The following is a 27,536-nucleotide window of genomic DNA, read 5'->3' on the forward strand; positions in this document are numbered from 1 at the left end:
AGTACGATCCGTCTTTCCAACTTATCGTCCAGAATCCATCCTGTGGGCTCACTGAGAGTTTATCTTTTCTTTTGACAGACTCTTTCACCAGTCCAATGGTCCAGTTCTCGCTTTCCCCTACATCCACCACCCAGCTGTGTGTTCCAGAGCCCAGGGACTCAGAGCCCAGGATGACGGGGTGTACAGCAAACCTTTCACTTTTATTGGGGAGGTTCTGCTTTGTGTCCCGACAGGTCACTTTGATTAAATCAGCAGACAGGTGAAGACGGCTGTTTGCAGAGTATGGCTCCAAAATCACTGGATCTTTAAAAATAATAATAATCATGAATTACTTGTAAGTATTTTAAGACTAACCAAGAGACAAATTTAATTTCCTCTTTTTAAATTCATTAAAACCCTTGAATGGGTGACCTTCGAACTCCGTGGGATCTACAGTTGTTTCTTTGTTGTTGTAATTAATAATTTGTTGTCTGCACATAGTATTGTATATCCAACATCCAACATATTATAAGATGCATACAATATTCTTAGATATATATTTTCCTCTTATGGTATGTTTGTTTTAGAGATTTCTTTGGTTCTATTAATTTCTTTCTTTTTTTGGGGGGGGGGGGGGTGGATTTTTCAAAAGGTTTTTGTGCTGTTATGAGAATAAGGAAGTGGAAGGTCTGTACGAGTTCCCATTTAGATGATGTCATGAAATGAGCATCAGCTGTGGATAGAGGAAAATAGAGTATCCAGTGGGATTAAAAGGAGGAAGAACCCGCATGGCTGCTGGAATGGAGCTGGAGACGGGACTGAGTGTGCTGGGGCTTAGCTGGGGTTTAGCCAGGGCTCAGCTGGGGCTTCACTGGGGCTCCACTGGGGTTTAGCTGTTTGTGATGCAGTTATTGTGCTCTGAGGGACCTAAAAATGTTCCATTCTGTCCTCCAGACAGTCTTCAGTACCAAGGTATTTGAAACTAATTTGGCGTAAGAACAGTGCCATGAATAAGGAATGGTATTAAAACATCCTCCAAGCACAACTTCTCCCAAAATTCCAGGAGCAATTTGGTGATGAACAATCCTTTTTCCAGCATGATGGAGCACCATGTCACAAGGCAAAAGTGATAACCAATTGGTTTGGTGAACAAAACATTGAAATTTTGTATGCAAGACTTTTATTATGGAATATATCTAGTGATATATATATAATTGATTTTTATTGTGCTTTTCTAATTTTGTAATTTTTTTTATTATGTTTCTGTTGTGGAAATTTACTTTGCTTCGCTTTACCTTGCTTTGTGTTTCTATAGTCACAGCATAACAGTCCGTAGACAGGCGTGAGAGGCAAAGACATCAGCAGCTCACATGCTGTTCTACCCATAGAGACAGAAGAAGACTGTTCTAACCGTAGAGATAGAAGACCCCACCTGCGCTCAGACTAACCAAAACATAAAGTTCAGATACCTTGTAGGAGCTGTTTTTTCTTTCTTTTCTTCTCTGTGTATAAGAAGAGGGGGGCTTGTACTGTGAGTCAGTTCTCTTTCTCTGTTATACAGGGGACAGAACTCAATAAACTTTTTACTACTCAATGCATAATGCATGTGTTTGATGTGCTCTCATTTTTCCACCACAGTTTCATATATATATAAATTAATAGGGTGCAGGTGTAACGTAATAGACTAACAAGAGGGGTGTGTTTATAATCAAGGGAAAATCAAATAGTCAACAAAGAAGCATCTGCACATGGCGGGCCATGCCATATGATCTATGGGAACGGGAGTGCGCCTTTACATTTTAAACCTAAAATCCACCCCTTCTAGACCTAAAGCAAATAAAGGTGTGAAGGAAGCCTTACAGTAAAAACTAACAGAATGGATCTCTGACAAATGCAAGCATGAGAAGTCTTAAAAGGTTTAATGAAAATGAAAGTAAGTGATCAATTACACACAGACACAACTGAAATATGACAGTCAAATGGCTATACAACGCTAAGGAAAAAGGGAACACCTGTGTGGTGGAAGTGGCACAAAAAAACAAAACACAAAGCATGTGGGAGAGATGAAAATGAAACAGTAAACATTACAGTAAACCCCCCTTAACATGCACCTCCTAGCATGCGGAGACACACTAAGTCCACCCAGGGCAGGGGTCACATGGATACAGCAGTGCAGTCCTGGAAGAGGAGTATAATGAAGACCTGCCATCTTGAGCATGGAGTGTGACAGGCACCTTGCCACCCAGGGCTCAGGGTATGGCTGGGACCGGGCCATCCTGGCACTTGCGTTGAGTGGACAGCACCTGCAGAGGCAGTTGTGGGACATGTGGCACCTTGGAAGTCACCTGAGGAGACAACACTGGGTGAAGGCCCTGTGGAACAATCAGACGTGGCAGAATCACCTGCTGAGTTGTTGGAGCTGCCGTGCAGGGTGCAGCTGGGGAGCCTAGATGGAGAGAGAGAGAAAGCCTGAGTCAGACAAACAGACTCCTGGGCTCCCTGTTGGTCCAAACATTCCACCCAGGTGGTGCTCAAGTGAGGCCTGGTTGTCTCTGTGAGGATCCAACCCAGAAGCCCCTAGTCCCCCCCAAGAAATTCTGGGGGAGCATCCCCTTTCTGTGAACTGGGAAACCCTGGCCATCAGGGCCAGACTCAGGGGTCAGCTCAGGATCCAGCTTGGACTTGACTTAATGCAGGTGTGAGTTGACTTAAACTGTTTAATTAAAAAAGGAAATGAACAAACACATACAGACACAACTGAAACAACAAGACAGGCAAATGGCTGAACAATGCAGACATCTAAACAATGAAACACCTATACACCAACCAACAACCAGGGCTACAACTGAACAGACTTTATAAGTGGTGAAGTAAGAGTACAATGAGGCACAAGTGACTCAGCTAAGGAAATATGGAACACCGGTGTGGAGGGAATGGCACAAAAACCAAAACATAGCATGTGGAAGAGACAAGAAGATAAACAAAGGGCAAATTCCTGCATGATCTAAATATTATACCGAATATAGAATCATTTGATGTGGAAAAAAAACAATACTTAAATTTTAACTTGTTATTGTACATACTACCATAATAAAAGCCATGCATACAGAATAATCCTTTGTAAGAAAGCAATATTTTAGACCTAAAAGCCATCCATTATAGACATAAAGCAAAGAAATATGTGAATGAAGCCTCAAGATAAAAATGGATAGATGCAGGTGTGAGTTGACTTCCATGGTGTAATAAAAATTGCTCTCACGCCATTACACTCATAAACTAGTTCCATCTGCTATGCCATAGCTTTTAGTTTCACTGATGGTCATAACACACTGCTTCACAACTACAATGATGCATTATAAAATGTTCTATGACAACTTCACTCCCATACTTAGTCACTACTGATGTTAACACTACGACACATACTCCCACTTTGTGTATTGTTGTCCTGTACTTGATCTGTATATTTCTCATATATAGTGTATTGTATGGATATTGCGTGTATATTGTGTATTGTATGTATTTCCTCTATTGTTTGAGAGTCACAAACAGCTAGAATTAAAGTCCTTGTGTGTGTCAGCACACTTGGCCAATACATCCAATTCTGATTCTCAAAGTAAGTAAACAAACACACTCAGACACAACTGAAACAAGACAAGGAAATGGCTAAACGACAAGCATATCTAAACAAGGCAATGCCTAGACAGTGAACGACAACCACGGCTACAACTGAACAGACTTTATATGTGGTGAAATAATAGTACAACGAGGCACAATAATAAGGGAACACCTGTACAGGAGAGTGAAAACAAATGTAAGAGACAAAATCAAAAACCAAAGGACCATGTGGAAAGCCCCACCACAAGGAGGAGGATGCCAGTGAGGAGCAACCAATGCAGTATCTACAAGTGCTATAAGCACTGTGGGTATAATTATGGTTTTTAAAGACACTGAGACATTGGCTGCTTAAATCATGATTGTACCAGGGTACAAGTGAATGAGTGTATGCTCATAAGGTTGAGTTTGTATCAGGATCACTGAATATTACCTGGCCTTTCTCAATGTCCAGAAACACATACATTTTCTTAGGTTTGGAAACTTCTGGATTTACTCAGAGTAACAGCAAATCTTCTCCCACACTGTATCACAAATTGCCCAGGTGTTGTACAGATATACTCACAGTAAAGACTGTCCTTCATCTTCTCCCACACTCTGTATCTCAGATTCCCCAGGTGTTTGGACACATCGATCTGAACTCCTGAATCCATTTCTGGATCTGGCACTGTGTACCTAGCTCTGAGGCCATAAAAACAGACAGGTAAACAACATTACAAAATTGTAAAAGACCAACATTTAATACATTAAAAAATTATGGTAAAAGTAACTTTAATTTGGTGCAGACAAGCATGCACAGATGTGAATATAAATGGGTCTCACAAAATACATTATAAAGGCACAAAGATCAAAACAAATTTACCTTTTTTCTGTATCTTTGAAATTCTATTTGAACAAAAAAAAAACCAAAACATTTGTGAGTGGCCCTTGCATTCTTACAATCACAGCATGTTTGATGACATCAGACAAAATGCTTACATTTACAAATGAACTGTCTTCATCCCCCATGGCATCCTTGATATTGTTGATTTGCTCAGACAGATCCGAACACAGTTGTTCAATTTCTGCAATCTTTGCCTTCATTCTCTGGCTCTTTTTCTCCTCTTCCTCCCTCAATGCAGCTATCCTGGTCTCCTCTTCCTTGCTTAAGAACTGGTGAAGACTCTTAATCTCCTTCTTTATCTTCCTTTCTACATGCTGCATAGACCCCTGGGACAGGAAATGTGATTATATGTTTGACTAGAAAACGTTTATGCACCAAGTACAGCAGAATATTACATGCAGAATGTAGCAATACCTTGAGCTTTGAAAATGTGCCATCATAAGTAGACTTTTTAGAAATCAAGGTTTCTAGTTTTGCCTGAAGTACCTGCAATTTTCCTTCAAGTTTGGTCTGAAAATAAAGATGATTATGAATAATTAGTGTCACTGATACTCATGTTTAATAGATATATTTAACCAACACTTATCAGCATTTCCATATTTAGCATGTATCTGCAAATATGTAAATAGTTATCAGTCACAGCTGTTTCACAATTTCACTTTACACAAACTTACACTTAATAGCCATTGCATTATTGGATAGTTGTGTGCAGTAGACTACAATAGATCGTATGTGTAACGTTACAGATAAAATCAATCACTCGTGGATAAAAAGAGGTGTGGCTTTAATCAGAGTCATGATAGTAAAAAACAGGTAAGGGTCAGAACCAGCACTTTGGGATTAACAGAGCCAGGGAGCATCACAGAGTAATACAACAGTCCATGTGGAAGAGAGTCAGGAAAGACAGCAATACAGATAGACAATAGGATAGACTGCTCAGTATGCACTCATAAAAACAGTAGCAAGGAGTTCAGGGAAATGACAGGTTTCAATTGACAGAGTAACGAGGCTACGGGTGGAGTTAACAGTCCGTTGAATTTCCTCTGGGTTGTAATCGGTATGCTGGGAGTTGTAGTGAACTGTGGAAAATGGATGAAATGACAGTATGCATCAATCGTTTGTACAATTTTTCATTAGATTAGATCAGATTTTTTTTATTGTCGTTTTAATATATATATATATATTAAGGTGCACTACTTGGCAGAGCTCTTATGTTAGAACACCACAAAATAAAAATATAGAAATAAATATATAAATCCGAAGAAGATTTCAGGGGAGTAACTGCAGCACACTGTAGTAAGAGATGTAGAGATATTTAAAATTGTAGTGAAGTTCTTCAAATTTTCAGAAAAGCAGGATGTTTCAGACAGGTCCTTCATCAGCACTTGCATAGCTCTGTTCGAAACGTCCTGTTTCTCTGCAAACTTTGTGTACTTCACTACAATTTTGAATATTGTTGGCCTTCTGAGTACACAGGATGTATATGTAGACATGCACCACATTGTGAATTGTATATACACAATACATATAAAAGGGTTTTAACAATAAATATTGCACATATATTTACAGAATAAGTATTGCACAATTATTCCTCAGGATGTGATGCATAGACATTACATAAGGCTATTGTAGAATGAATATTGCACACAGATAGTTTTAGCACAGTATTTGTTAAATATAGGGTAATTCCTTTAGTGCAGACCTAGTACAGTTTGTAGAATTCAGTGTATTTTGTGGTATGTATATGTTAATTCATTTCATAGTGCTACACATACAACTCAAACTAACATTGTGTTAACACAGGGCTGTTTGGGAAAGACTGAATAAGCGAATGTTCTGAGTATTCTGTCAGTACTGAGTATGTGAATGTTCTGAGTATTCTGTCAGTACTGCGTATGTGAATGTTTTAAGTATTCTGTCAGTACTGCGTATGTAAATGTTCTGAGTATTCTGTCAGTACTGAGTATGTGAATGTTCTGGGTATTCTGTCAGTACTGAATATGTGAATGTTCTGAGTATTCTGTCAGTTCTGATTATGTGAATTTTTTCATTTAGTCTCTCTTTTACAGCATTTAGCTGACATTTATCCAAAACCACTTACAATTATGACTGAATACAACTTGAGCAAACAAGGGTTAAGGGCCTTTCTCAGGGACCCAACAGTGGCAACCTGGCCGTAGAATGAATATGTCAACTTTTTCATATATAAACTGGTTCCTACTAATTCAAAACTACTAATTCAAAGCACTTTGCTTGCACAGCTGATGAAAGATGTCTGTCCAAAACATCCTGTTTCTTTATAAACTTTGTACTACACCACAATATTTGGTATATTAAAGGCTTTGTGAACCCTTTAGAAGTTTCTCCATTTCTGCACGGATTTGATCTAAAAGTACATAAAGAGAACCAAATAAAAAATTAGTCAAAAATACTAGACTGTAATTTATTTAATGAGGAAAATGATCCAATATTACATATCTGCAAGTATGTGAACCTTTGATTTCAGTTTCTGGTCTGACCGCCTTGTGCAGCAATAATTGCAAATAAACATTTCCAGTAAGTGTTGATTAGTCTAACACATAGGCTTGGAGGAATTTTAGCCCATTCCATCCATAAAACAGTTCAACTCCATCATGTTGGTGAGTTTCCTCCCATTAACTGTTTGCTTCTGGTCCTTCCACAAAATTTCTATTGGATTAAGTTAAGGTTTTTGACTTGGCCATTTCAAAACTTTATTCTTTATTCTTCTTTAACTATTCTTTGCTAGAATGACATATATGCTTTGGGTCATTGTTTTGCTGCATGACAAGTTCTCGTGACACTCAGCTCACAGACAGATGGCCTAACATTTTCCTTTACAATTTTCTGGTATAATTTGGATTTCATTGATTCATCAAATGAAGGAAAGCTGTCCAGGCCCAGGTGCAGAAAAACAAGTCCAAACTGTAAGGTGGGCTTGAACCCAAGTCAGCTAGGTGAGAAAACCAACAGCCTAGTGAGTGAGCAACCACACTATAACAATGGGGGACCCGTGTGCAGAGTAGTTAGATCTTGGATCAGGTTAAACAAAAGGAAAAACTAAACACCACGCCGAGCGTGGAAAAAGGGAGAGCAAAGGACACCACGGGAAGAAATGGCAACCCCAATGCACTGGGGAAAACCAAACTAAAACTTCCCAAACAAAACCAGAAAACAGGGAAGAACTTGAATGGCTAAGGGAAGCCTCGGGAGAGAGATAGACTCGAGAGGAAAACTGGAGAGGGGAGGGGATGTGTAAGAACACGAACACCCTCGCAGCACAGAAGTGAGGTGTGGCACAAGGGGGTAAAACCGGAGAGAGGAAAGGACGTGTAAAAACACGAACACCCTCGCAGACAGGAAGTGAGGTGTAGCATGAGGGTTTACACACCTCGATACCTGAAGTTACCAGCTAGGAGCTTGGCTCAGAACTTTGGCAAAGACCCAGCACTGGGTCACCTGGCTTATATAGGCCTAGCCCAGTTGTTGGGTGTTAAGCCAAATTAGTGGTATGCCTGACTCAAGGCCTCCCTTTGGTGGCCAGAGGGGGCCTCAGCCTGCCACCAACACTTACACACACCGTGATACTACCATGATATTTGCAGAGGGATTTGAAAACTGGACACTCAAACGTTAAACTCTTACATTAAAACTTTTGCTAATTTTTCTCTTATGAGAGTTTATTCTGCTAATTGCAGAATGCTGTAATGGAAATGATGGAACATTACTGCAACCAAACCTCAGACACTGTGGTAAATCCCTAACTGTTTTCCCTTAGATAAATGTAAAGATTAAGGTTTCTCTGCACCACCTATAAGTACTTCCCTTTAAAAAAGGGAAAATGCTCCCTTAAAGTTGATATTTGTAACAGAAAAAACTAAGTTGTTTTATGCAACTCATACCTACATACCTACAGACCTATACCTTGCTGCTTGTATTCCTGATAATCACGAGTGTTGACTAAGTCATAACATGAAAAAGGTAAACTGGTTTTACCCTTTGTCTTTCCGCTGCTTTGCTGATGGAGCAGAAGTTGTGATTTTGATGGTCCTGGTCCACACACTGTAAACACACCAGCTGTTGATCATCCACACAGAACAGATGCTGTTTGTCGGTATGGAGCAGACATATCACTCCTTGAGCTTCCATTCTGCGTTTCTTCTGCGCGAATGTTTCACAGGTTTCCTTAAGGACTAGATTGTTTATAAGTGAATGCTTAATTTTTTTCCTGCACATTGGGCATTCCTTTATCTCCTTCTGGTTCCACGTTCTCTTTATACAGATCCTACAAAAACTGTGACTACAGGTAAGAAATACAGGATCCTTAAAGATTTCCAAACAAATAGAACACCTGAGATTTTCTTCCAGTGAAACGTGAGATAATGCCATAGCCACTGTTCTTGGTGTAGACAGAACGAGATTGTGTGTGTTGCGTCTGCAGTGAATTCACAGCATAAGATTCCACAGAAATGAAAGGTAACGTAACTTTCCTCGTGCACAGAATCTGAACCTGCCCTCCAATTCTTTCTGAGGGAGTGAAGATGTGAGTCAGCAAAGAAAGAGGCAGTATGCAAAACAGGGCGGGAATCGTCAGAGTCACGTTTCAGTAGTGAAGTCACTACAGACGTCACTACAAAGCGAGGCTTTGTGAAACACTGAAATGTTCAAAGCAACTGTGTCGATTTGAAACAGGCCACATACTGGATTATGCCAGCCTATCAATACGTATGATCAATAAATATTTTGGAGAAATTGCCGTACAGCATACTTGTTTAAGAACTCGTGAAGCTTCTCAAACTGTTATTTGCAACAAACACAGTTGCTGACATGCATGTCCTGTGGGTAATATGTGGGTAACACTCAAACGTTAAACTCTTACATTAAAACTTTTGCTAATTTTTCTCTTATGAGAGTTTATTCTGCTAATTGCAGAATGCTGTAATGGAAATGATGGAACATTACTGCAACCAAACCTCAGACACTGTGGTAAATCCCTAACTGTTTTCCCTTAGATAAATGTAAAGATTAAGGTTTCTCTGCACCACCTATAAGTACTTCCCTTTAAAAAAGGGAAAATGCTCCCTTAAAGTTGATATTTGTAACAGAAAAAACTAAGTTGTTTTATGCAACTCATACCTACATACCTACAGACCTATACCTTGCTGCTTGTATTCCTGATAATCACGAGTGTTGACTAAGTCATAACATGAAAAAGGTAAACTGGTTTTACCCTTTGTCTTTCCGCTGCTTTGCTGATGGAGCAGAAGTTGTGATTTTGATGGTCCTGGTCCACACACTGTAAACACACCAGCTGTTGATCATCCACACAGAACAGATGCTGTTTGTCGGTATGGAGCAGACATATCACTCCTTGAGCTTCCATTCTGCGTTTCTTCTGCGCGAATGTTTCACAGGTTTCCTTAAGGACTAGATTGTTTATAAGTGAATGCTTAATTTTTTTCCTGCACATTGGGCATTCCTTTATCTCCTTCTGGTTCCACGTTCTCTTTATACAGATCCTACAAAAACTGTGACTACAGGTAAGAACTACAGGATCCTTAAAGATTTCCAAACAAATAGAACACCTGAGATTTTCTTCCAGTGAAACGTGAGATAATGCCATAGCCACTGTTCTTGGTGTAGACAGAACGAGATTGTGTGTGTTGCGTCTGCAGTGAATTCACAGCATAAGATTCCACAGAAATGAAAGGTAACGTAACTTTCCTCGTGCACAGAATCTGAACCTGCCCTCCAATTCTTTCTGAGGGAGTGAAGATGTGAGTCAGCAAAGAAAGAGGCAGTATGCAAAACAGGGCGGGAATCGTCAGAGTCACGTTTCAGTAGTGAAGTCACTACAGACGTCACTACAAAGCGAGGCTTTGTGAAACACTGAAATGTTCAAAGCAACTGTGTCGATTTGAAACAGGCCACATACTGGATTATGCCAGCCTATCAATACGTATGATCAATAAATATTTTGGAGAAATTGCCGTACAGCATACTTGTTTAAGAACTCGTGAAGCTTCTCAAACTGTTATTTGCAACAAACACAGTTGCTGACATGCATGTCCTGTGGGTAATATGTGGGTAACACTCAAACGTTAAACTCTTACATTAAAACTTTTGCTAATTTTTCTCTTATGAGAGTTTATTCTGCTAATTGCAGAATGCTGTAATGGAAATGATGGAACATTACTGCAACCAAACCTCAGACACTGTGGTAAATCCCTAACTGTTTTCCCTTAGATAAATGTAAAGATTAAGGTTTCTCTGCACCACCTATAAGTACTTCCCTTTAAAAAAGGGAAAATGCTCCCTTAAAGTTGATATTTGTAACAGAAAAAACTAAGTTGTTTTATGCAACTCATACCTACATACCTACAGACCTATACCTTGCTGCTTGTATTCCTGATAATCACGAGTGTTGACTAAGTCATAACATGAAAAAGGTAAACTGGTTTTACCCTTTGTCTTTCCGCTGCTTTGCTGATGGAGCAGAAGTTGTGATTTTGATGGTCCTGGTCCACACACTGTAAACACACCAGCTGTTGATCATCCACACAGAACAGATGCTGTTTGTCGGTATGGAGCAGACATATCACTCCTTGAGCTTCCATTCTGCGTTTCTTCTGCGCGAATGTTTCACAGGTTTCCTTAAGGACTAGATTGTTTATAAGTGAATGCTTAATTTTTTTCCTGCACATTGGGCATTCCTTTATCTCCTTCTGGTTCCACGTTCTCTTTATACAGATCCTACAAAAACTGTGACTACAGGTAAGAAATACAGGATCCTTAAAGATTTCCAAACAAATAGAACACCTGAGATTTTCTTCCAGTGAAACGTGAGATAATGCCATAGCCACTGTTCTTGGTGTAGACAGAACGAGATTGTGTGTGTTGCGTCTGCAGTGAATTCACAGCATAAGATTCCACAGAAATGAAAGGTAACGTAACTTTCCTCGTGCACAGAATCTGAACCTGCCCTCCAATTCTTTCTGAGGGAGTGAAGATGTGAGTCAGCAAAGAAAGAGGCAGTATGCAAAACAGGGCGGGAATCGTCAGAGTCACGTTTCAGTAGTGAAGTCACTACAGACGTCACTACAAAGCGAGGCTTTGTGAAACACTGAAATGTTCAAAGCAACTGTGTCGATTTGAAACAGGCCACATACTGGATTATGCCAGCCTATCAATACGTATGATCAATAAATATTTTGGAGAAATTGCCGTACAGCATACTTGTTTAAGAACTCGTGAAGCTTCTCAAACTGTTATTTGCAACAAACACAGTTGCTGACATGCATGTCCTGTGGGTAATATGGCCTGGACAAGTCTCTGCTGCACATCCTGTGTCAGTTCAACAACAGTTCAGGTATCTATCGAGTGCTTTGATCAGATTTCATTGTGCTCTGTGCCTGTTGGAAATGAATTAGGCTTTGTATATGATAACTGTAGATGTCTACATATATGCTAACACCTTTTTCACATTTACAGCATTTGGGAGATACACATTGCTCTGTCTGCTTTACCAGATGAACTACCGGAATACATTTTGAAAATCATGAAATCATGATGATGAGTTATTTTGCAGTGTAATGTCAAACATGGTAGTACCACAGAACCGAGTTATGGGCCATTCAACATGGTAGCGTCCCAAACACAGCACAGGAAACACCAAGGACCTGAAGCAGTGTGGGACTACTAGCGCACCTTCCTTGCCTTAGGTGAAGGGGAGGCTTATGTACAGTTAATAGTGTCATTTATTTATGAAGCTGCTAATGTACATTTTCAATCACAAAGTCACCAAACAGTACCTAAAACCTAATGTTCAATTTACGCTGGTCTGCAAAAGGCTTGTTGTGTACCCATGCTAAATTTAACTAATTAAAATAAAATTAATGTGCATGACTGTCTTGGAACTGGCAGGTAAGACACTTGAATGAGATCAGACAGAGGTTTTATTCAAACAATTAATCAAGTTGTGAGTCTTTCCAAATATGTTAGAAGTGCAAATAAAGTTCATGTCGCTGACTCGTCACCATCTCTTGCATGTGCATGCACACGCACACACACACACACACACACACACACAAACACACACGTGTGTAACATTTGTGCATAATATTCATACACAGCATTATCCTTTGAAAAATGCACACGCACACATCTTTCCTGGACAAATGTATATAATAAAATGCTACACCTCACATTAAACTGTAATCTAATTAAATACATTACTAGGTTAACAAAGGTGTTGTTCAATGAGATTAAGTTTATTGGTTGAATTTGACAGTTCTCTTGGACACCAACTATGCATGTCAAGTCAGATAAAAAAAAAAAAAAAGGATTAAAAAAAACCCAGATCAATATATGAAATGATGCACTATAAACCAAAACAATTATGCAGAAAATAAATGTACAGTAATTAGAACAAAACAATTACATGTAAAATAAATGTGAATCATGAGACACCTTAGTATTATGGTGATTAATATTAGTTACACATAAATTAATACACATGCCATTAATTAAAAGAACCATGTCAATGTTTGAAATATCGTAATTCTAAATATAAAAGTTAACTCATTTATTTTTTCCTGGAATTCATACTGACACTGGCTTAATTATTCTGCGTACATGTTTGTGGTCAGGGAGTATGCATGTAGTAGATGAGAAAAGAATAAACATAAAGAAAAGAACAGTAGATAATGCAGACTTGTATGAAGGCACTCTGGATGTGGTAGAGGGTTCAGCAATGAGTTGAATACTCATTGTTCTTAAATGGAAACTGAAACCTTGGCTGGTAGAATAGGCAATGGAAATTTGCTGAAGCTAAAAAAACATGGGTACATTTTCTCAGGGATTGCATATGTGTGTGTTTTTAATGTTGTGTTTGAATCAGGATCAGTGAATGTCACCTGTCTTTTCTCACTTTCCAGAAACACAGACTTTATTAATCTTGGCAGCCCCTGGATTCCATGAACATTTACCTTTAAGCATATATATTAATAATGTAGAAAGGATTTGGTTTTGTTTTATCAGATTCTTTAATGACTCCAACAGCCCACTGTTCTGAGGGTCCAACCTGCATCTCCCAGGTATGCGATCCTGAGGTGAAACGTTCAGATCCCAGGATGAATGGCACTTCGACACACTTGGTTGGTGAGACTTTAGGAGTTTGTTCCTGTCCAAATGTAATGCTATTCAAATCTGGAGACAATTGAAGTTTGGCCCTTAGGGTAGCTGGGTCCAGAAGTACAGGCTCTTTGGGGGTGATAACGTTTGGTATAAAATGTCAGCACAAATGTTGTTCTGATGTTGGTATTTGATGAAATATTGTCGTATTGTGTTCATCCACTCACAGTAAGGACAGATGTCCTTCATCTTCTCCCACACCGTGTATCTCAGATTCCCCAAGTGTTTGGACACATCAATCAGAACTCCAGGACCCACCTCAGGATCTGGCACAGTGTACTTAGCTCTGAAGAGATATAAACACAGATAAGCAAACATATATTTTACTTATATAACATTAGAACCACTTAATACAATCTTACAAAGGTTCTGGTTAGGGATTTAATTTGTATGATCCCAAATTTATGTACACTCACAATTATATGTACTCACACAATAAAAATTAAGTGATGTTTTAACAAACAAACCTGGCTGTCTAAAAGTTGTGTGTTTATTAAATAATTACCTGAAATTAAACCACAAACTCTAAATTAACAAAGATCTGTGTTTTTCCATTTTCTTTTCACTACTGGAAGTTCAGTGAATGAAGGTATGTATGCACACGTCACAATAAATAAATAAATACGTTTTACCTTTCTTCTGTAGATCTAAATTTCTGAGAAAACAAACAAAAACATTGTGAGTGGTTATTCCCTTTTTATAAACACAACATCAGACCTTAGGAACTGGACTTACATGTAAGAATAAACTGTCCTCATTGTTCATGTCATCCTTGATTTTGTTAATTTGTTCCAAAACAGATGTTAACAACTTATTCATTTCTGAAATCTTTGCCTTCATCCTCTGGCTCTTCTCTTCCTCTTCCTCCCTCAGAGCAGCTATCCTGGTCGCCTCCTCCTCCTTGAGGAACTGGTGAAGCTCCTCAAACTCCACTTTTATCTGCTCCTCTGTCTGCCGGACTTGAGACTGGTGGTGTGTGCAATTGTATAGTTGACTTTGTAAACAAAGGTGACATTTCAAAGACACATGCAGTGGTAGCTCAGTGGTTAAGGTACTTGGTGTGTAATTGGAAAGTTGCTTGTTCCAGCCTCACCGTTGCCACTGTTGGAACCCTGAGCAATGCCCTTACTGCTCAAGGTATCATAGTTGATTTGGATAAAAGTGTCAGCTAAATGCATGCCACTATGGCAAACAGAATTTAGCATTGTCACTAACCTTTATTGGCAGTAATATAAAATGATCTGGTGTTAGTCACAGTACAATTATCCAGGTGTGGTGTGGACCGTTATTGAAACTGTTTTGACTTCCATCTGGATGGCATTCTTTTCAGAGAAATACGCGACTGCTGTGGCTGGAAGCTATCAGAAGACTGGGCCGGACAGACGACACTTTTTCTTTAAGACTGATTTTACTATTTTAGTAATTTATTGGGATTTATAATGGTTGCACAAGCTAGTCGCACAAGAAGTCCCACCAATACCTACAAAATCTTGCACTGTTAAACAAATAAATAAAAGAAACAAGAAACAGAAAAGGCTACAATCAAAAAAGGGAGGTTGGATAAAGTCAGAGTGATCAGTGTGGCTTTTCTACAGTACCAACAACTAGTGGAGCCCCTGACATCCATGATGACAGCCCACCACTTGAAGCTCAACCCCAGTAAAACCAAGCTTCTGTTCATCCCAGGTACTCCCAACCCTTACCATGACCTCACAGTTTCCTTCGAGAACTCCATGATCGCACCATCCGAAGCTGCCCATATCCTGGGCATAACTTTGGACAACCAGTTGTCATTTTCAACTCATGTTTCTAATCTAACCTGGTCTTGCAGATTCCTCCTTTGTAACATACGAAGGATTCGGCCCTTTTCTCTCAAGAAGCTACCCAGGTGCTTGTGCAGTCTCTTGTGATCGCAAAACTAGACTACTGCAACTTGTTACTTGCTGGTCTTCCTCTAAGAGCCATCAAACCTCTACAACTTGTCCAGAATGCAGCAGCATGCCTGGTCTTCAATCTTCTGAAGTTCACACGTTACTCCACTGCTCCGCTCCCTTCATTGGCTCCCAGTAGCTGCATGTATCAGATTTAAAATCTTGATGCTTGCCTACAAAGCCAAAAATGGACCAGCCCCTTCATTCATGAGGTCAATGGTCAAAGCCCGATCTGTACCTCGAGTACTTCGAACCTCAAGTACAGCTCGGCTTGAAAGACCTTGCTTCAGGTCTCATGGACGACAAGCATTGAGAATATTTTCTGTCCTGGCTCCAAGATGGTGGAATGAACTCCCACTTGTTGTCCAGACAGCAGAGTCCGTTTCAGTCTTCAAACTTGTTCTATTTGCAAAATATTTAAAGGACAACTGACTCTGCTCCCATATTGACTGATTAAATTAATACTTATTGTAAGGTATTGTTTATGTTGTTTAACAAACTCTAGCACTTATTGTTTATTGCACTTATCATTGTTTAAGATAGACCTTATGTATTTTGTACTTCTAGGTATCAGCATTGATCCCTGTATTCTACAGTATTCTAGTTCATTGGTATGTTGCACTCTAACCTACTGTACTGTACTATGTTATATTCTATGAGTAAATGACAAAGCACCTTTGTAAGTCGCTCTGGATGAGTGTCTGCTAAATGCCGTATATGTATATGGAGCCAGGAAAGCGATGCTATGGTTGCTATTTTTCTATCAGACAGATAGTTAATTAATCCCCCCCCCCCCCCAAATTATGTAGCCAATGTAGCTAGCTATTAACCCTAAGTATATATGTAGCTAGTTACATTATGTATTAGTCCAACGTTAAGGGTAGCTAGCTAAGATGCAGGTGTAAGCTAACTAGCTAGTATAAGCCAAGTAAACAATGCTCTCAGTGTGGAAGCTCTTACATGCAAAACATCATAGCATTATATGTTAGGAATCCAATGTAAAGTTCATGTTTGTCTATGTGTCACTGATGGTAAAAAATGGCAGCAGTATGCATGAAATTTGCTGAAAATTCAAAATAAACATTCAAGGCTAACTTTGGTTGTGTAGTTTCACTAACCTTGTTGATGTTTTTAGATTTTCCTGATCTGTTACCGGAGCTCTTGCAAGTTTCGCAGTAATACATTACTGCATCAAACTCCCCGTATTAACATACTAGCTTGTAAGTAATGACAATAGCTGTGTTCATTGTTTATATACATTATGATGGTGTTAAGTGTTTACTAATGTGAATGAGACATGTTGTTGAATATTGTGATGAAAATAATGTTCTCTCTCATTGACTCATTTTGCAGGTGCTCCTAGAATGTTTCTACCCATGTGATCACATACAACAGGCATAAAATACACTGAAAACCTATTTACTTCTGATTGGTCCAAAGAAATTAAAATAACCACTATGGATTAGCTGTACTATGACTGTGAATTGCTGCCATGTTGTTTAATTGAGGGGAGCAGGTATTTATCTTGCTTGTGGCAGAACACCACCAACCCAAAAAAAAGCAAAAACTACTACTATAGAAGTACCTGGAATTTTACAAGCATGTCCAAAAAGGTGGATTTTTTGGAATTCAGGGTTTCCAATTTCATTTGAAGTGCCTGCAATGGTCTTTCAAGTTCAGTCTGAAACAAAAACAAAAAAACACCAGTATCACTGATCAACACACATTTAACTATTAATCAGTTATTTTCAACTAATACTTATCAACAGCTCAATATGCCACATGTACATGATTCATTCACAGATTCATCTTCCAAACTGCTTAATCCATTACAGGGTCATGGCATCCAGAGCCTAACCAAGCAGCAATAGCCTAACCCGACAGCTATGACATTAGCAATGTATATATTACCAGGCACAATGTTCCATGCTTCTAAATGGTGGAGACACATAGGTAGCTGTAATAACTATGATATATGACTTTGTGAAATAATATGAACTAGTGTTAAGTAAACAGATCACCCTATATTGTCCATGCTGTGCACTATTGTTGCAGTAGGATGCAGTTATTCAAAAGTGTTGTGCTCAGAGCTCTTTTATAACTCTCCAAAACAAACACCCCCACACTTCAGCACTTACAGCTTTTAACGCCTTTCTAGTATTGCAGAATGTGCCATTATTTGTTGCAAAATCTCATGCTGAAAGTCACTGGAGCCATCTAAATATTTACATGTCTATTTTGAGTAGTCTGTTCAACATTGGCCTGGACTACATATTTGTGTTTAGAATAACTAACTTTATGTCAACCAAGACTAATATATGCATGTATATGTTAGTAGTATTGTCACGGTTTCCTCATCTTTGGTAGTGCAGTTTCCGTAGCTCTATACACCATTGGCTTTGTTTTGTCTCTGCCCTGTCGAGTTTCATATGAACTTGCCCTTCATCGTTTGCAACTGTGTCTTGTCTTCTAGCTTGTCTTTCTACCCTTTGCACTTCTGTCTTGTTACATTGTTGTAATTGCCTCCTAGTTTCTGTGGCTCTCTATTCTTGCTATGTTGTGCTTTATGTATTGTGAGTTTTTTTTCTTCTTCATCTGGCTACTTTACCGTGGATTATTGTAAGGAAAATGCATTTGGATTGCATCACTCACCTTAGCTTTGGCATTCTGACGCAACTCACTCCATGCTGATGTAATTATACAGACGTGCAAAAACAATTTACGCTCTCTGAATTCTATGATTTTATGTATCAGGACATAATAAAACATCATCTGGTCCTTCACAGGTCTTAAAATTAGGTAAATACAACCTCAGAAGAACAACACATGACATATTACATTGTGCAATTATTTGTGTAGCAGCCAAGTATTGCTAATCAAATACCCTTGATTGAATGATCATCAAGTGTAAGCACCTCTATTAAAGCAGAATTTTTTAAAGTTTACTGGTCTGGAGGTGTATGTTAACACAATGCCAAGGAGAAAAGACATGTGCAACGACCTTAAAGAGGAAATTATTGCTGCTCATCAGTCTGGGAAGGGGTATAACTCAATTCTCAAACAATCTGAAGTCCATCATTCTACAGTAAGAAAGATTATTCACAAGTAGAAAACATTCAAGACAGTTGTCAATCTTCCCAGGAGTGGATGTCCCAGCAAATTCACCTCACGTTCAGACCCTGCAAAAAACCTAACAGCTACATATCAGACTGTACTGGCCTCAGCCTGTTGAACATTCAAGTTCATGGCAGTACAAATAGAAGAAGACTGAAAAAGCATGGCTTATTTGTAAGGGTTGATAGCAGAAAGCCTTTTCTTTCTAACAAGAACATGGCAAAATGGCTTAAGTTTGCAACGTTGCACCTGAACAAACCACAAGACTTCTGGAACAATGTTCTTTAGACATACAAGACAGAATGGAGATGTTTGGCCACAATTTACAGCATATCAGTACAAGCACCTCAAACCAAATATCAAACACTGTGGTGGACGGGTGATGATTTGTTTTGCAGCCACAAGACCTGGGCACTTTGCAGTCATTTAGTGGACCATGAAATCCTCTGTCTCTGTACACCAAAGTACTGTACAGTCAAATGTTGAGGCCATCTATCCAGCAGCTAACGCTGCTCGTCTTTATTTCAATTTACTTACTTGTTGTGGTTCCGTTCCATGGTTTCGTTTTCTACGCTCCTCATCTTTTGCACCATTTGTCTTGTTTAACTAGTGTTAGTTTATGTATTTATACCCTGTCTTGCTCCCTGGGTTTTGGATGGTCGTTGTAAGTCTAGCCGCTGTTTGTGAATCGAAGCCTGTTTGTTAATCCATCCCTTCGTGTTTCCTAGTCGTTTGTTTATTCTAGCCTCTGTGCTATTCATAGCCTCTTTGCTATAGCCTGCATCCCCGTTTGTCTTCGTGTGCTTTTGTTTGTTTGTTATTATGTATTCCCAGACTCTACATGTTGGTAAATTGACCCTGGACTATTCTAACGACTATGACTCTGGATTTGCTCTTGTCCGCATATGCGTCCGCCTCCTTACCGCTCACCGTTAACAAGACTGATAAAGTCATAGGGAATTCGATTAACAACCCCAGGTGAACAACAACACAACAGATTCCACCGTGTCTATTTATTAACAAAACAAAGCCAAAATGGAGAAACAATAAAGTAAAACCCGTGAACCAGTAGCTTGTAAAACCACATTGAGCGGCAATAACTTGAAGATTTACCTTATTATAAGACGTGCTAAGCACCACATATTTTTAAATTATGTCCTGATACATAAAACCATAGAGGTCAGAGGGTATACTTTTTCAGATGACTAGATGATATTGTCTTTAGTCGATAGGAATTGAAATGTGTATGTTTGCAATTAATTATGTTTTCCTGACGTATGAATAAGTAACTTCTCCTTGCATGTATCCGGATATGAGAGAATCAGCTAGCTAACTACAAGATCAAAAACCTAACTTAAAAATGACTATAAAAACACCAGAAAAACACATGAAAAAGGTAAACTGGTTTTACCCTTTGTCTTTCCGCTGCTTTGCTGATGGAGCAGAAGTTGTGATTTTGATGGTCCTCGTCCACACACTGCAAACACACCAGCTGTTGATCATCCACACAGAACAGATGGTGTTTGTCGGTATGGAGCAGACATATCACTCCTTGAGCTTCCATTCTGCGTTTCTTCTGCGCGAATGTTTCACAAGTTTCCTTAAGGACTAGATTGTTTATAAGTGAATGCTTAATTTTTTTCCTGCACATTGGGCATTCCTTTATCTCCTTCTGGTTCCACGTTCTCTCTATACAGATCCTACAAAAACTGTGACTACAGGTAAGAACCACAGGATCCTTAAAGATTTCCAAACAAATAGAACATCTGAGGTTTTCTTCCAGTGAAACGTAAGATAATGCCATAGCCACTGTTCTTGGTGTAGACAGAACGAGATTGTGTGTGTTGCGTCTGCAGTGAATTCACAGCATAAGATTCGACAGAAATTAAAGTTTACGTAACTTTCCTCGTTGTGCACAGGAATCTGAACCTGCCCTCAAATGTTTCCTGAGGGAGTGAAGCTGTGAGTCAGCAAAGAAAGCGGGAGTATGCAAAACAGGGCGGGAATCATCAGTGCTAGAGACAAATTTCAGTAGTGAAAAAAGAGTTGCTTAACAGTATTTTATGCAGTACGTGGTTTATAAAAAGTTGTGTAACTGCACTTTAAGTGTACTGACACTTAGAAATAATTTATGTGTCTTTAAGAAATCGCCAGAGGAGAGATAACGCTACTTAACAACATAAAATGCTGTACACATTAATAAGGCTCTCAGCCTACAACTAACAATCGACAAGAGAGAAAGAGGCTTAAGAAAACAAAAATATATAGAGCTTCCAGGAGACACAGCCCCTGCCGAAAGAGCGATTGAGCCCCCTGGTTCAGCTCTGTAAAGGGAAATCTCTGCCCCCCGTCTCCTCCCTGGTTCTGCTCTTTCAGTGGAAGTCTCCCACTCCTTTCATAATGGTTCAGCTCTTTATAGGGAAATCTCCCCTTTATCCTCCCAGTAATCAGGATCTTCATCCTCTGCTTCTGTGGATACTAGTGGTGGACAAAGAGGCTTTCTGAAACACTGAAATGTTCAAAGCAGTTGTGACAAATTGTTTCAAGGTTTTGAAACAATCTGACACTCATGTCAATGGTGACACCTACTGGCCACTTTTGCTATCATCACATTCTGATACTGTTATTCTGTGAAAGGACTCTGTAAGTGCTGTCACTTCTATGCAACTTAGTCTGGTGGATTATTCCAGGCTATTGATACATATTATTAATAAATATTTTGGAGAAATCGCCATACATGCATATGAACTTGGGAAGCTTCTCAAACGCCTTCATTTGCAACAAACACCCAGTCTCTGGCATGCATGTCCTGTGTGTAACATGGCTTGGACATGTCTCTACTGCACATCCTCTGTGTAACACTGAAATGGACATATCTCTATTCCAGTTCAGCAATGAGAGACCCACACCTATTCTTTGTATACTGAGAAGTGCTGTTTCAGCATAAGATGCACATTCATGTGTTCTGTGCTCTGTATATGTGCTGTATGCAACTTGGCAGGCAGATAGATGCTCTCCTGACATCAGAACTCCAAGGACGATTAGCCCTTTTCCACAGGTTTATTGACATCACAAGCAAAGGTGAAACTGTAACATACGAAAGACAATCTGCAATACATTTGCTATAACATGTAATGATATACACAATATGATGCACCAATTCAATTTTTATATGATTCAGGTTATTTTGCCTTTTATTGTAACAATTTTATATGCATTTATTATATACCTAACATCAGAAGTAACATAGCATCTCATTTTTCATGTAACCAACAAACATGATTATTAATAAGGTGCAAATAATAATGTGCAAAAGTGCAGGTATCCACCAAGTGCTTTGAGTAGGTGTTATTGTGCTCTGGGCCCATTGTGCCCATTGTGCCCATTGTGCTATGGTTCATCCTACATGGTAGTGTTCCGACACAGCACAGGAAACACCAAGGACCTGAAGCCATCAAAATCACGACTCCTGCTCCATCATCAAAGCTGCCAAGGATTGCAAAGTAAGAACAAACCGGCTGTTTCATTTTTCTAGCCAGAGGTGCGGTTAGCTTCATTTGTGTCCCTGCCCATTGGCTGTATGTGGACAGCATGACAGCGATTGACAACTGAGCCAAAGTATGTTTGATGCACTGGAGTGGCTGGCTGCAGTAGTTTTGAACATAGCACAAGCCAAACTAACATTTTAATTTAAACACCCAGTTTGTTTTCATCAATTGTATTCCGTCACTTGCAAGTGCTTTCTGCGTTAATATTTCTTACGTTATTTGTCTTTATAGAAGTTATTCAAGGGCTGATGAGTTGACAGCTACAACACTAATATGAGATTTATTGCGCCGGCACGTTATGACAGCTAATTAGGTTAGTGAACTACATTCAATCCTCCTGAGCAGACAGCAGCAGAGGAACGTCGAACCATTCATTAAGCTTAGGGGGTATAACTTTCGGATTGGCATTTATCCGCAAAATGACTAGTTAAACGATAAATAGGGCAAGTGATATAAACCACTAATGTTACATGAGAGCAGTAACAAAAATGGCTTAAAATATAAATGAGGCAAGACACCAAAATTTGATCAAAACTTTTAAAATAATAAAATATAGCACTACAGTTTTCAGTTCAAATGCTTTTTAAAAATCTTTTTTTTTTTTTTTCCATCAAATAATATTTATTTTCACCCTCATGCAATAATCCCCCTTGGTGATGAATGATAAAATATGATATTTGATTTCATAAAGAGAAAACCATCAAACATCATTAAATCAAAACTGTTCTAATCAAACAACAATTGATTGGCAGTAGGAGAAGTTCCTGTTTAGCGGAGTTGTTGTCTATTCATGATTAAGGTGAAATCATAGAAAGAGGACAACCCAGGAAAACACTACTGTATTAAATTACACTTTATAAATGCTCAGCGTTAGACAACCTAATAAAAACTAAGAATAAAATATACAATTGAGCATATACCTTAGCCCTATATTATGATCGCAAACTCCTGTATTATTCATAAGAGGGTGTTATAGTTACAAATACTAGCAAATTAATAACATTTCTGGCCAAGCTACAGTTATTTCATGACATTGTGTGGCTGACTATTGAGGATTACACCCCACTGTGACTAAAGTCAGGAGGAGAGAGGTATAGTGTGTGCTGATGTAGGTGATAGAGTTAAGTATCTCTGACTCTAGCTCTGTTCTCCTTTGGACACTTCATACTTTAGTCCTCTCCAGTGTTGACCAGACTTCTCCCTCTGTTTTAGGAGGAGCTGAGCACTTCCCAGAAGCATGCAGATAAGTTACTGGATACATTCAAGAATTTTAAAACCACCTGCGAGAAGATTGTCAAGCACATCCAAGTGGGTCACACAGAAAGCAGTCTGTCATTATCTGCATTGATATCTGCTGCTATTTGCACTTGGTCTATATATGTTGGTCTCTCTGCTCTACACACCTGACTAATGTGTCATCATTGCCTGATAAAGTGTGTTAGAGCAGGAAAAGCATATATTGCATATAATGCATAGCTTTGTGAGGTCCCATGGCAAGAGACTAAAAACTGCTGATCACATAAAACATCCTTTACCTGTTTTCTCAGCATTAGCTGATCACAAATTCCACACAGCTTTACAACATTGTGATCGTCTCCTCCAGTCTCAGCTCTAGCAGACAGAGGAGGAGATAAAGGAGGAATTTGAGAGGCTTCAGTTCCTCAGACATGAGGAGGAGATCAGGATAACTGCACTGAGAGAGGAAGAGAAGGAGAAGGGCCAGAGGATGAAGGAGAAGATTGCACAGGCTGAAGAAGAGTGTAATGTACTGGTCCAGCTGATACAGGAAATAGAAGCCAAAATGGAGGCTGAAGATGTCATGTTTTTACAGGTAGGCTGTTATTGTGTTTTATTGTGTTCTTTTAAACGGTTTCAGAATGAAATTCTAATCTACAATTCCTTCTCTCTAGACCTATCCAGATGCCAGTGAAATGTAAGCTCTAGTAATGGTAGAGATGTTTGTTTTAGTTTATAGTTTATACATTTTATAGTGCATTTTATATAGAGAGAGCAAAGTATAGTGCATTGTGTGTATGCATGTGTTTTCAAAGCTAAGTACACAGTTCCAGATCCAGCGGTGGGTCCTGGAGTGTGCGAGAAGGTGAGGGACATCTGTCCTTATTGTGAGTATATCTGTACAACACCTGGGGAATCTGAGATACAGAGTGTGGGAGAAGATAAGGGAAGTAAACAACTGAAGTGGTACTCTGTACTCTGCTCATTTTGTGTCCAGCTGGTTTTACAAAATCAATGCATATGTTAATTAACTTGTGATCTACATAAACACTCTATATGTCAATGCAACACTGTACTTAGATTAACAGAGTATGTATTAATTTAACACTGGACTTGCATAAATAGTCATTACATAAACAATAATTCAACACTGGAGTTACATAAATACTGTATATGTTATTTCAATAGTTTTTGTAAACGAAAGATTAGCCAGGTTTTAAAGAATTTCACCTTATCTTGTTTTTAGTCTAAATGGTGGGAAGTCAGTAAAAATAAAGTGCCAAAGCAGCCTACAGTAAATCCTATTGTGAGGCAGAGCATTAACTGTAGCACACATATAAGATTAAGTCATTTAGAACTGGGTGTCAAAAAGTGCACAAACTGACCTGAGTCCCTGTAATGATGATCTAATAGAATGTGTAGTATTGTATTGCATATTTAGCGTAGACACAATGAAGATTTAAACAAGGAAATACTAATCAAAAGTTTTAGAACACATTATAATGTTGGTGTTATAATCTTGTATTTCTTTGAAGATCCTGTAACTTTGGACCCAAACATCACAAGTAGAACCATAAGCATCTCTCCAGATCCAAGCAGTCTCATGGGACAAGGCACAACTCAAGACCTCCCCAACACCCCTGAGAGGTTTAGCATTTACCCCATTGTCCTGGGCTCTGAGGGCTTCGACTCTGGCATGCACAGTTGGCTAATAGAGGTCAAGCAGTGTGTAGAGTGGATTATTGTGGTATCAAAGGGATCTGTAAAGAGAAAAAAAAATCTCAAAAGCATCTCCTGCTGAAAGCATGTGCTCTATAGGTCTTCACAATGGTAAATACTCTTGGAACAATCGGATTCCCGCCATGACGTACCAGAGGATCAAAATCCAGTTAAGCTGGGAAGCTGGGGAGGTGAAGTTTTTCAGTGATAACAATCATTGGCTCTTACATAGTTACAAAGATACATTTAGAGAGAAGATCTTTCCTTTCTTCCATAATACACAGGACAAGCCAATAAAGATTTTACCTGCTCAGGGTTCAGAGGAACAGAAAGGGTTTTATTTTAAGCCAGCATGAATCAAATTATCCTTCCATAATGTGACACCTTTTTAAGTCAATATGAAACAGAAATGATCCTATAGTGCGCCACATATTAAGTCAGTGTGAAGCAAATTAACTTTCCATAATGTGCCATATTTTTAAATCAGTATGAAACACAAATTATCTTTCTGCAGTGTGCCACATTTTTGTGAGAAACTGGAGATTAGGATAAAGAAATAATGTGTGGAAAGACTTATTATTATCCATTGGTTATGTATTTGGAGCATGAAACCAATCACATTATTATTTCCCCCCCCCCCTGTTGCTCAGCCTTGATGATCAGAAAAATAAGATGTTTTAGAGGCAAACGTCTTTTTCTGTTTTAAATGAAGAATTGTGCACAATATGACCAGGAACAAACTATAAAGATAAAAAATGTACATTTCAGATTATCTTTAATCCGTGGCTCTGCAGCACACCAGCACTCACCAAGCAGCTGCTATGATTTGCCTGCTTCTGATCATCAAGTAAGCGGATCGACCCTCATAAATCTGACACATTAAGATCTGTACGTTTATTTCAATTCCTTGCTATTTCAGTTTTTTGTGTAAGACATTTAATTTAGAAGCATAATATTGTTTTTGTAAGGGTCGGTACCAGGACAAAGTACCGAGAGAGACCTCGAGTCAGGCACATTACTAATCAGGCTTGATGCCCAACAGCTGGGGTAGATCTATACAAGCCCAGTGACACAGTCACTCAGTGTTGGGTCTTTGCTAAAGTTTTGAGCCAAGCTCCTAGCTGGTAACTCTGGGTATTGAGGTCTGTGAGCCCTTGTGCTACACCTCTCTTCTGCTCTACAAGGGTGTCAGTGTTTTTACACGTCCCCTCCCCTGTCCAGTTTTCCCCTCTCATATCTGTCTCTCTCCCAAGGCTTCCCTTAGCCGTTACAGTTCCTCCCTGTTTTCTGGTTTGTTTGGGAAGTTTTAGTTTGGTTTTCCCAGGGCATCGGTGCTGCCGTTCTTCCCGTGGCGTCCTTGGTTCTCCTTTTTCCCACATTCAGCATGGTGTTTAGTTTTTCCTCTCGTTCTGTTGCCCTCCATTCCTTTGAAGTGTGATATACGTGCCAGTAGTTTTATAACTGCCACAGTCTAATGGGTGTTTGTTAGCCTTGCAAGAAAGTGGCCGGGGTTCAACTCCCCACCTTTGGTTATTTTCTTTTCTTGTTTTACCTGTTCTATGATCTAACCATTTTGCGCACAAGTCCACCCTCATGGTTGCTCACCCAGTGGGTTCTTGTTGTCATCAGCGGTCTGACCTGGGTTTGAACCACATTAGCTTTTTTAGTTTTCTGATTTTTAGTTTTAAGATATGTTCGTTTAAAAGCATGTATAAAAATATGTTTAAAGTGTTCAACACGCCTTATGTTTTATTATATGGTCAGGTCACATTTCAGTTTTAACAATCGCTTTAAGAGCTCAACATGAATCACGCAGTAGTGGTGCTGGTGGGAGGGGTTGTGAGTGTGACGTATACCAGAGAACAAGAAAAGAGAGCACAGACACACATGCACAGAGAGGGCTAGAGAACCAGAACAAAACCACTCCTACAGAACGTAGAGAGCACGTTTCTGTGAGTGAGAATGAAGAGTCTCCTCATCTTTACCCACTTCTGGATCCTCAGGTAAGATATTCTGTTTATTCATTCTTAATATGTCAAGAAATATGAGCAGTTTATGATGTTTTGAGACTTTGTAATAACATTGAAGGAACAGTGGGGTCACTTTGTGGGGTCACTTTGTTTGATTGGCAAATGTAATAAACAGTCAACAAAGAAGTAGTTAAAGGTGTTAATATGTTTTTATTTCTACATAACAGAGATTTGTATCTGGAAAGCTCTCGTCTATTGTGCAGCAGTCATGAGCCATCGCTGAATGTAATATATGAAACCTCTTTTGCACTTATAGCTTCTCACCATTTGGTCA

General features: G+C 39.1%; 3 protein-coding genes and 1 long non-coding RNA gene across 11 annotated transcripts in view; 2 read left to right on the forward strand and 2 right to left on the reverse strand.

The window, feature by feature from the left end:
- Positions 1 to 1,887: 1,887 nt before the first annotated feature.
- Positions 1,888 to 11,778, reverse strand: LOC145652060 (E3 ubiquitin-protein ligase TRIM35-like). Its single transcript, XM_081701404.1, has 6 exons — positions 8,489 to 11,778; positions 4,889 to 4,984; positions 4,570 to 4,800; positions 4,454 to 4,476; positions 4,157 to 4,272; positions 1,888 to 2,425 (listed from the first exon to the last, which is right to left on the reverse strand). The coding sequence occupies exons 1-6, from the start codon at positions 8,879 to 8,881 to the stop codon at positions 2,229 to 2,231; spliced, it is 1,056 nt and encodes a 351-aa protein (XP_081557530.1). The 5' UTR covers positions 8,882 to 11,778; the 3' UTR covers positions 1,888 to 2,228.
- Positions 11,779 to 12,429: 651 nt separating this feature from the next.
- Positions 12,430 to 20,698, reverse strand: LOC145652061 (E3 ubiquitin-protein ligase TRIM35-like). 3 transcript variants are annotated; one of them, XM_081701410.1, is made up of 6 exons: positions 20,141 to 20,687; positions 17,201 to 17,296; positions 14,420 to 14,650; positions 14,317 to 14,339; positions 13,852 to 13,970; positions 12,430 to 13,753 (listed from the first exon to the last, which is right to left on the reverse strand). In XM_081701410.1, coding segments are annotated over exons 1-6 (864 nt in total). In that variant the 5' UTR covers positions 20,534 to 20,687; the 3' UTR covers positions 12,430 to 13,751. The 3 variants fall into 3 exon arrangements, with proteins under 3 accessions (XP_081557536.1, XP_081557535.1, XP_081557537.1); XM_081701409.1 differs by having other exon boundaries at positions 12,430 to 13,970; positions 20,141 to 20,694; XM_081701411.1 differs by lacking the exon at positions 14,420 to 14,650 and having other exon boundaries at positions 12,430 to 13,970; positions 20,141 to 20,698.
- A 1,189-nt stretch (positions 20,699 to 21,887) lies between these two features.
- LOC113582840 (uncharacterized) lies at positions 21,888 to 24,049 on the forward strand. Its single transcript, XR_014118264.1, has 3 exons — positions 21,888 to 22,232; positions 23,490 to 23,585; positions 23,881 to 24,049. It is a non-coding gene; the product is annotated as an uncharacterized LOC113582840 (long non-coding RNA).
- A 144-nt stretch (positions 24,050 to 24,193) lies between these two features.
- LOC145652057 (nuclear factor 7, brain-like) overlaps positions 24,194 to 27,536 on the forward strand; it is a 16,317-nt gene continuing 12,974 nt past the window's right edge. For 4 of the 6 annotated variants that reach the window (XM_081701396.1, XM_081701393.1, XM_081701397.1 and 1 more), the window contains exons 1-2: positions 24,750 to 27,235; positions 27,519 to 27,536. The exon at positions 27,519 to 27,536 is cut by the window's right edge. The gene's annotated coding sequence lies outside the window, so the exon portion shown is untranslated. Of the gene's footprint in view, positions 24,401 to 24,749; positions 27,236 to 27,429 lie in introns of those variants that run through there. The other 2 variants (XM_081701394.1, XM_081701395.1) reach the window with 2 other exon arrangements.

The sequence above is a fragment of the Electrophorus electricus genome, chromosome 18 (assembly GCF_041902795.1).
Source record: "Electrophorus electricus isolate QZ-2024a chromosome 18, ASM4190279v1, whole genome shotgun sequence".
NCBI lineage: Eukaryota > Metazoa > Chordata > Actinopteri > Gymnotiformes > Gymnotidae > Electrophorus > Electrophorus electricus.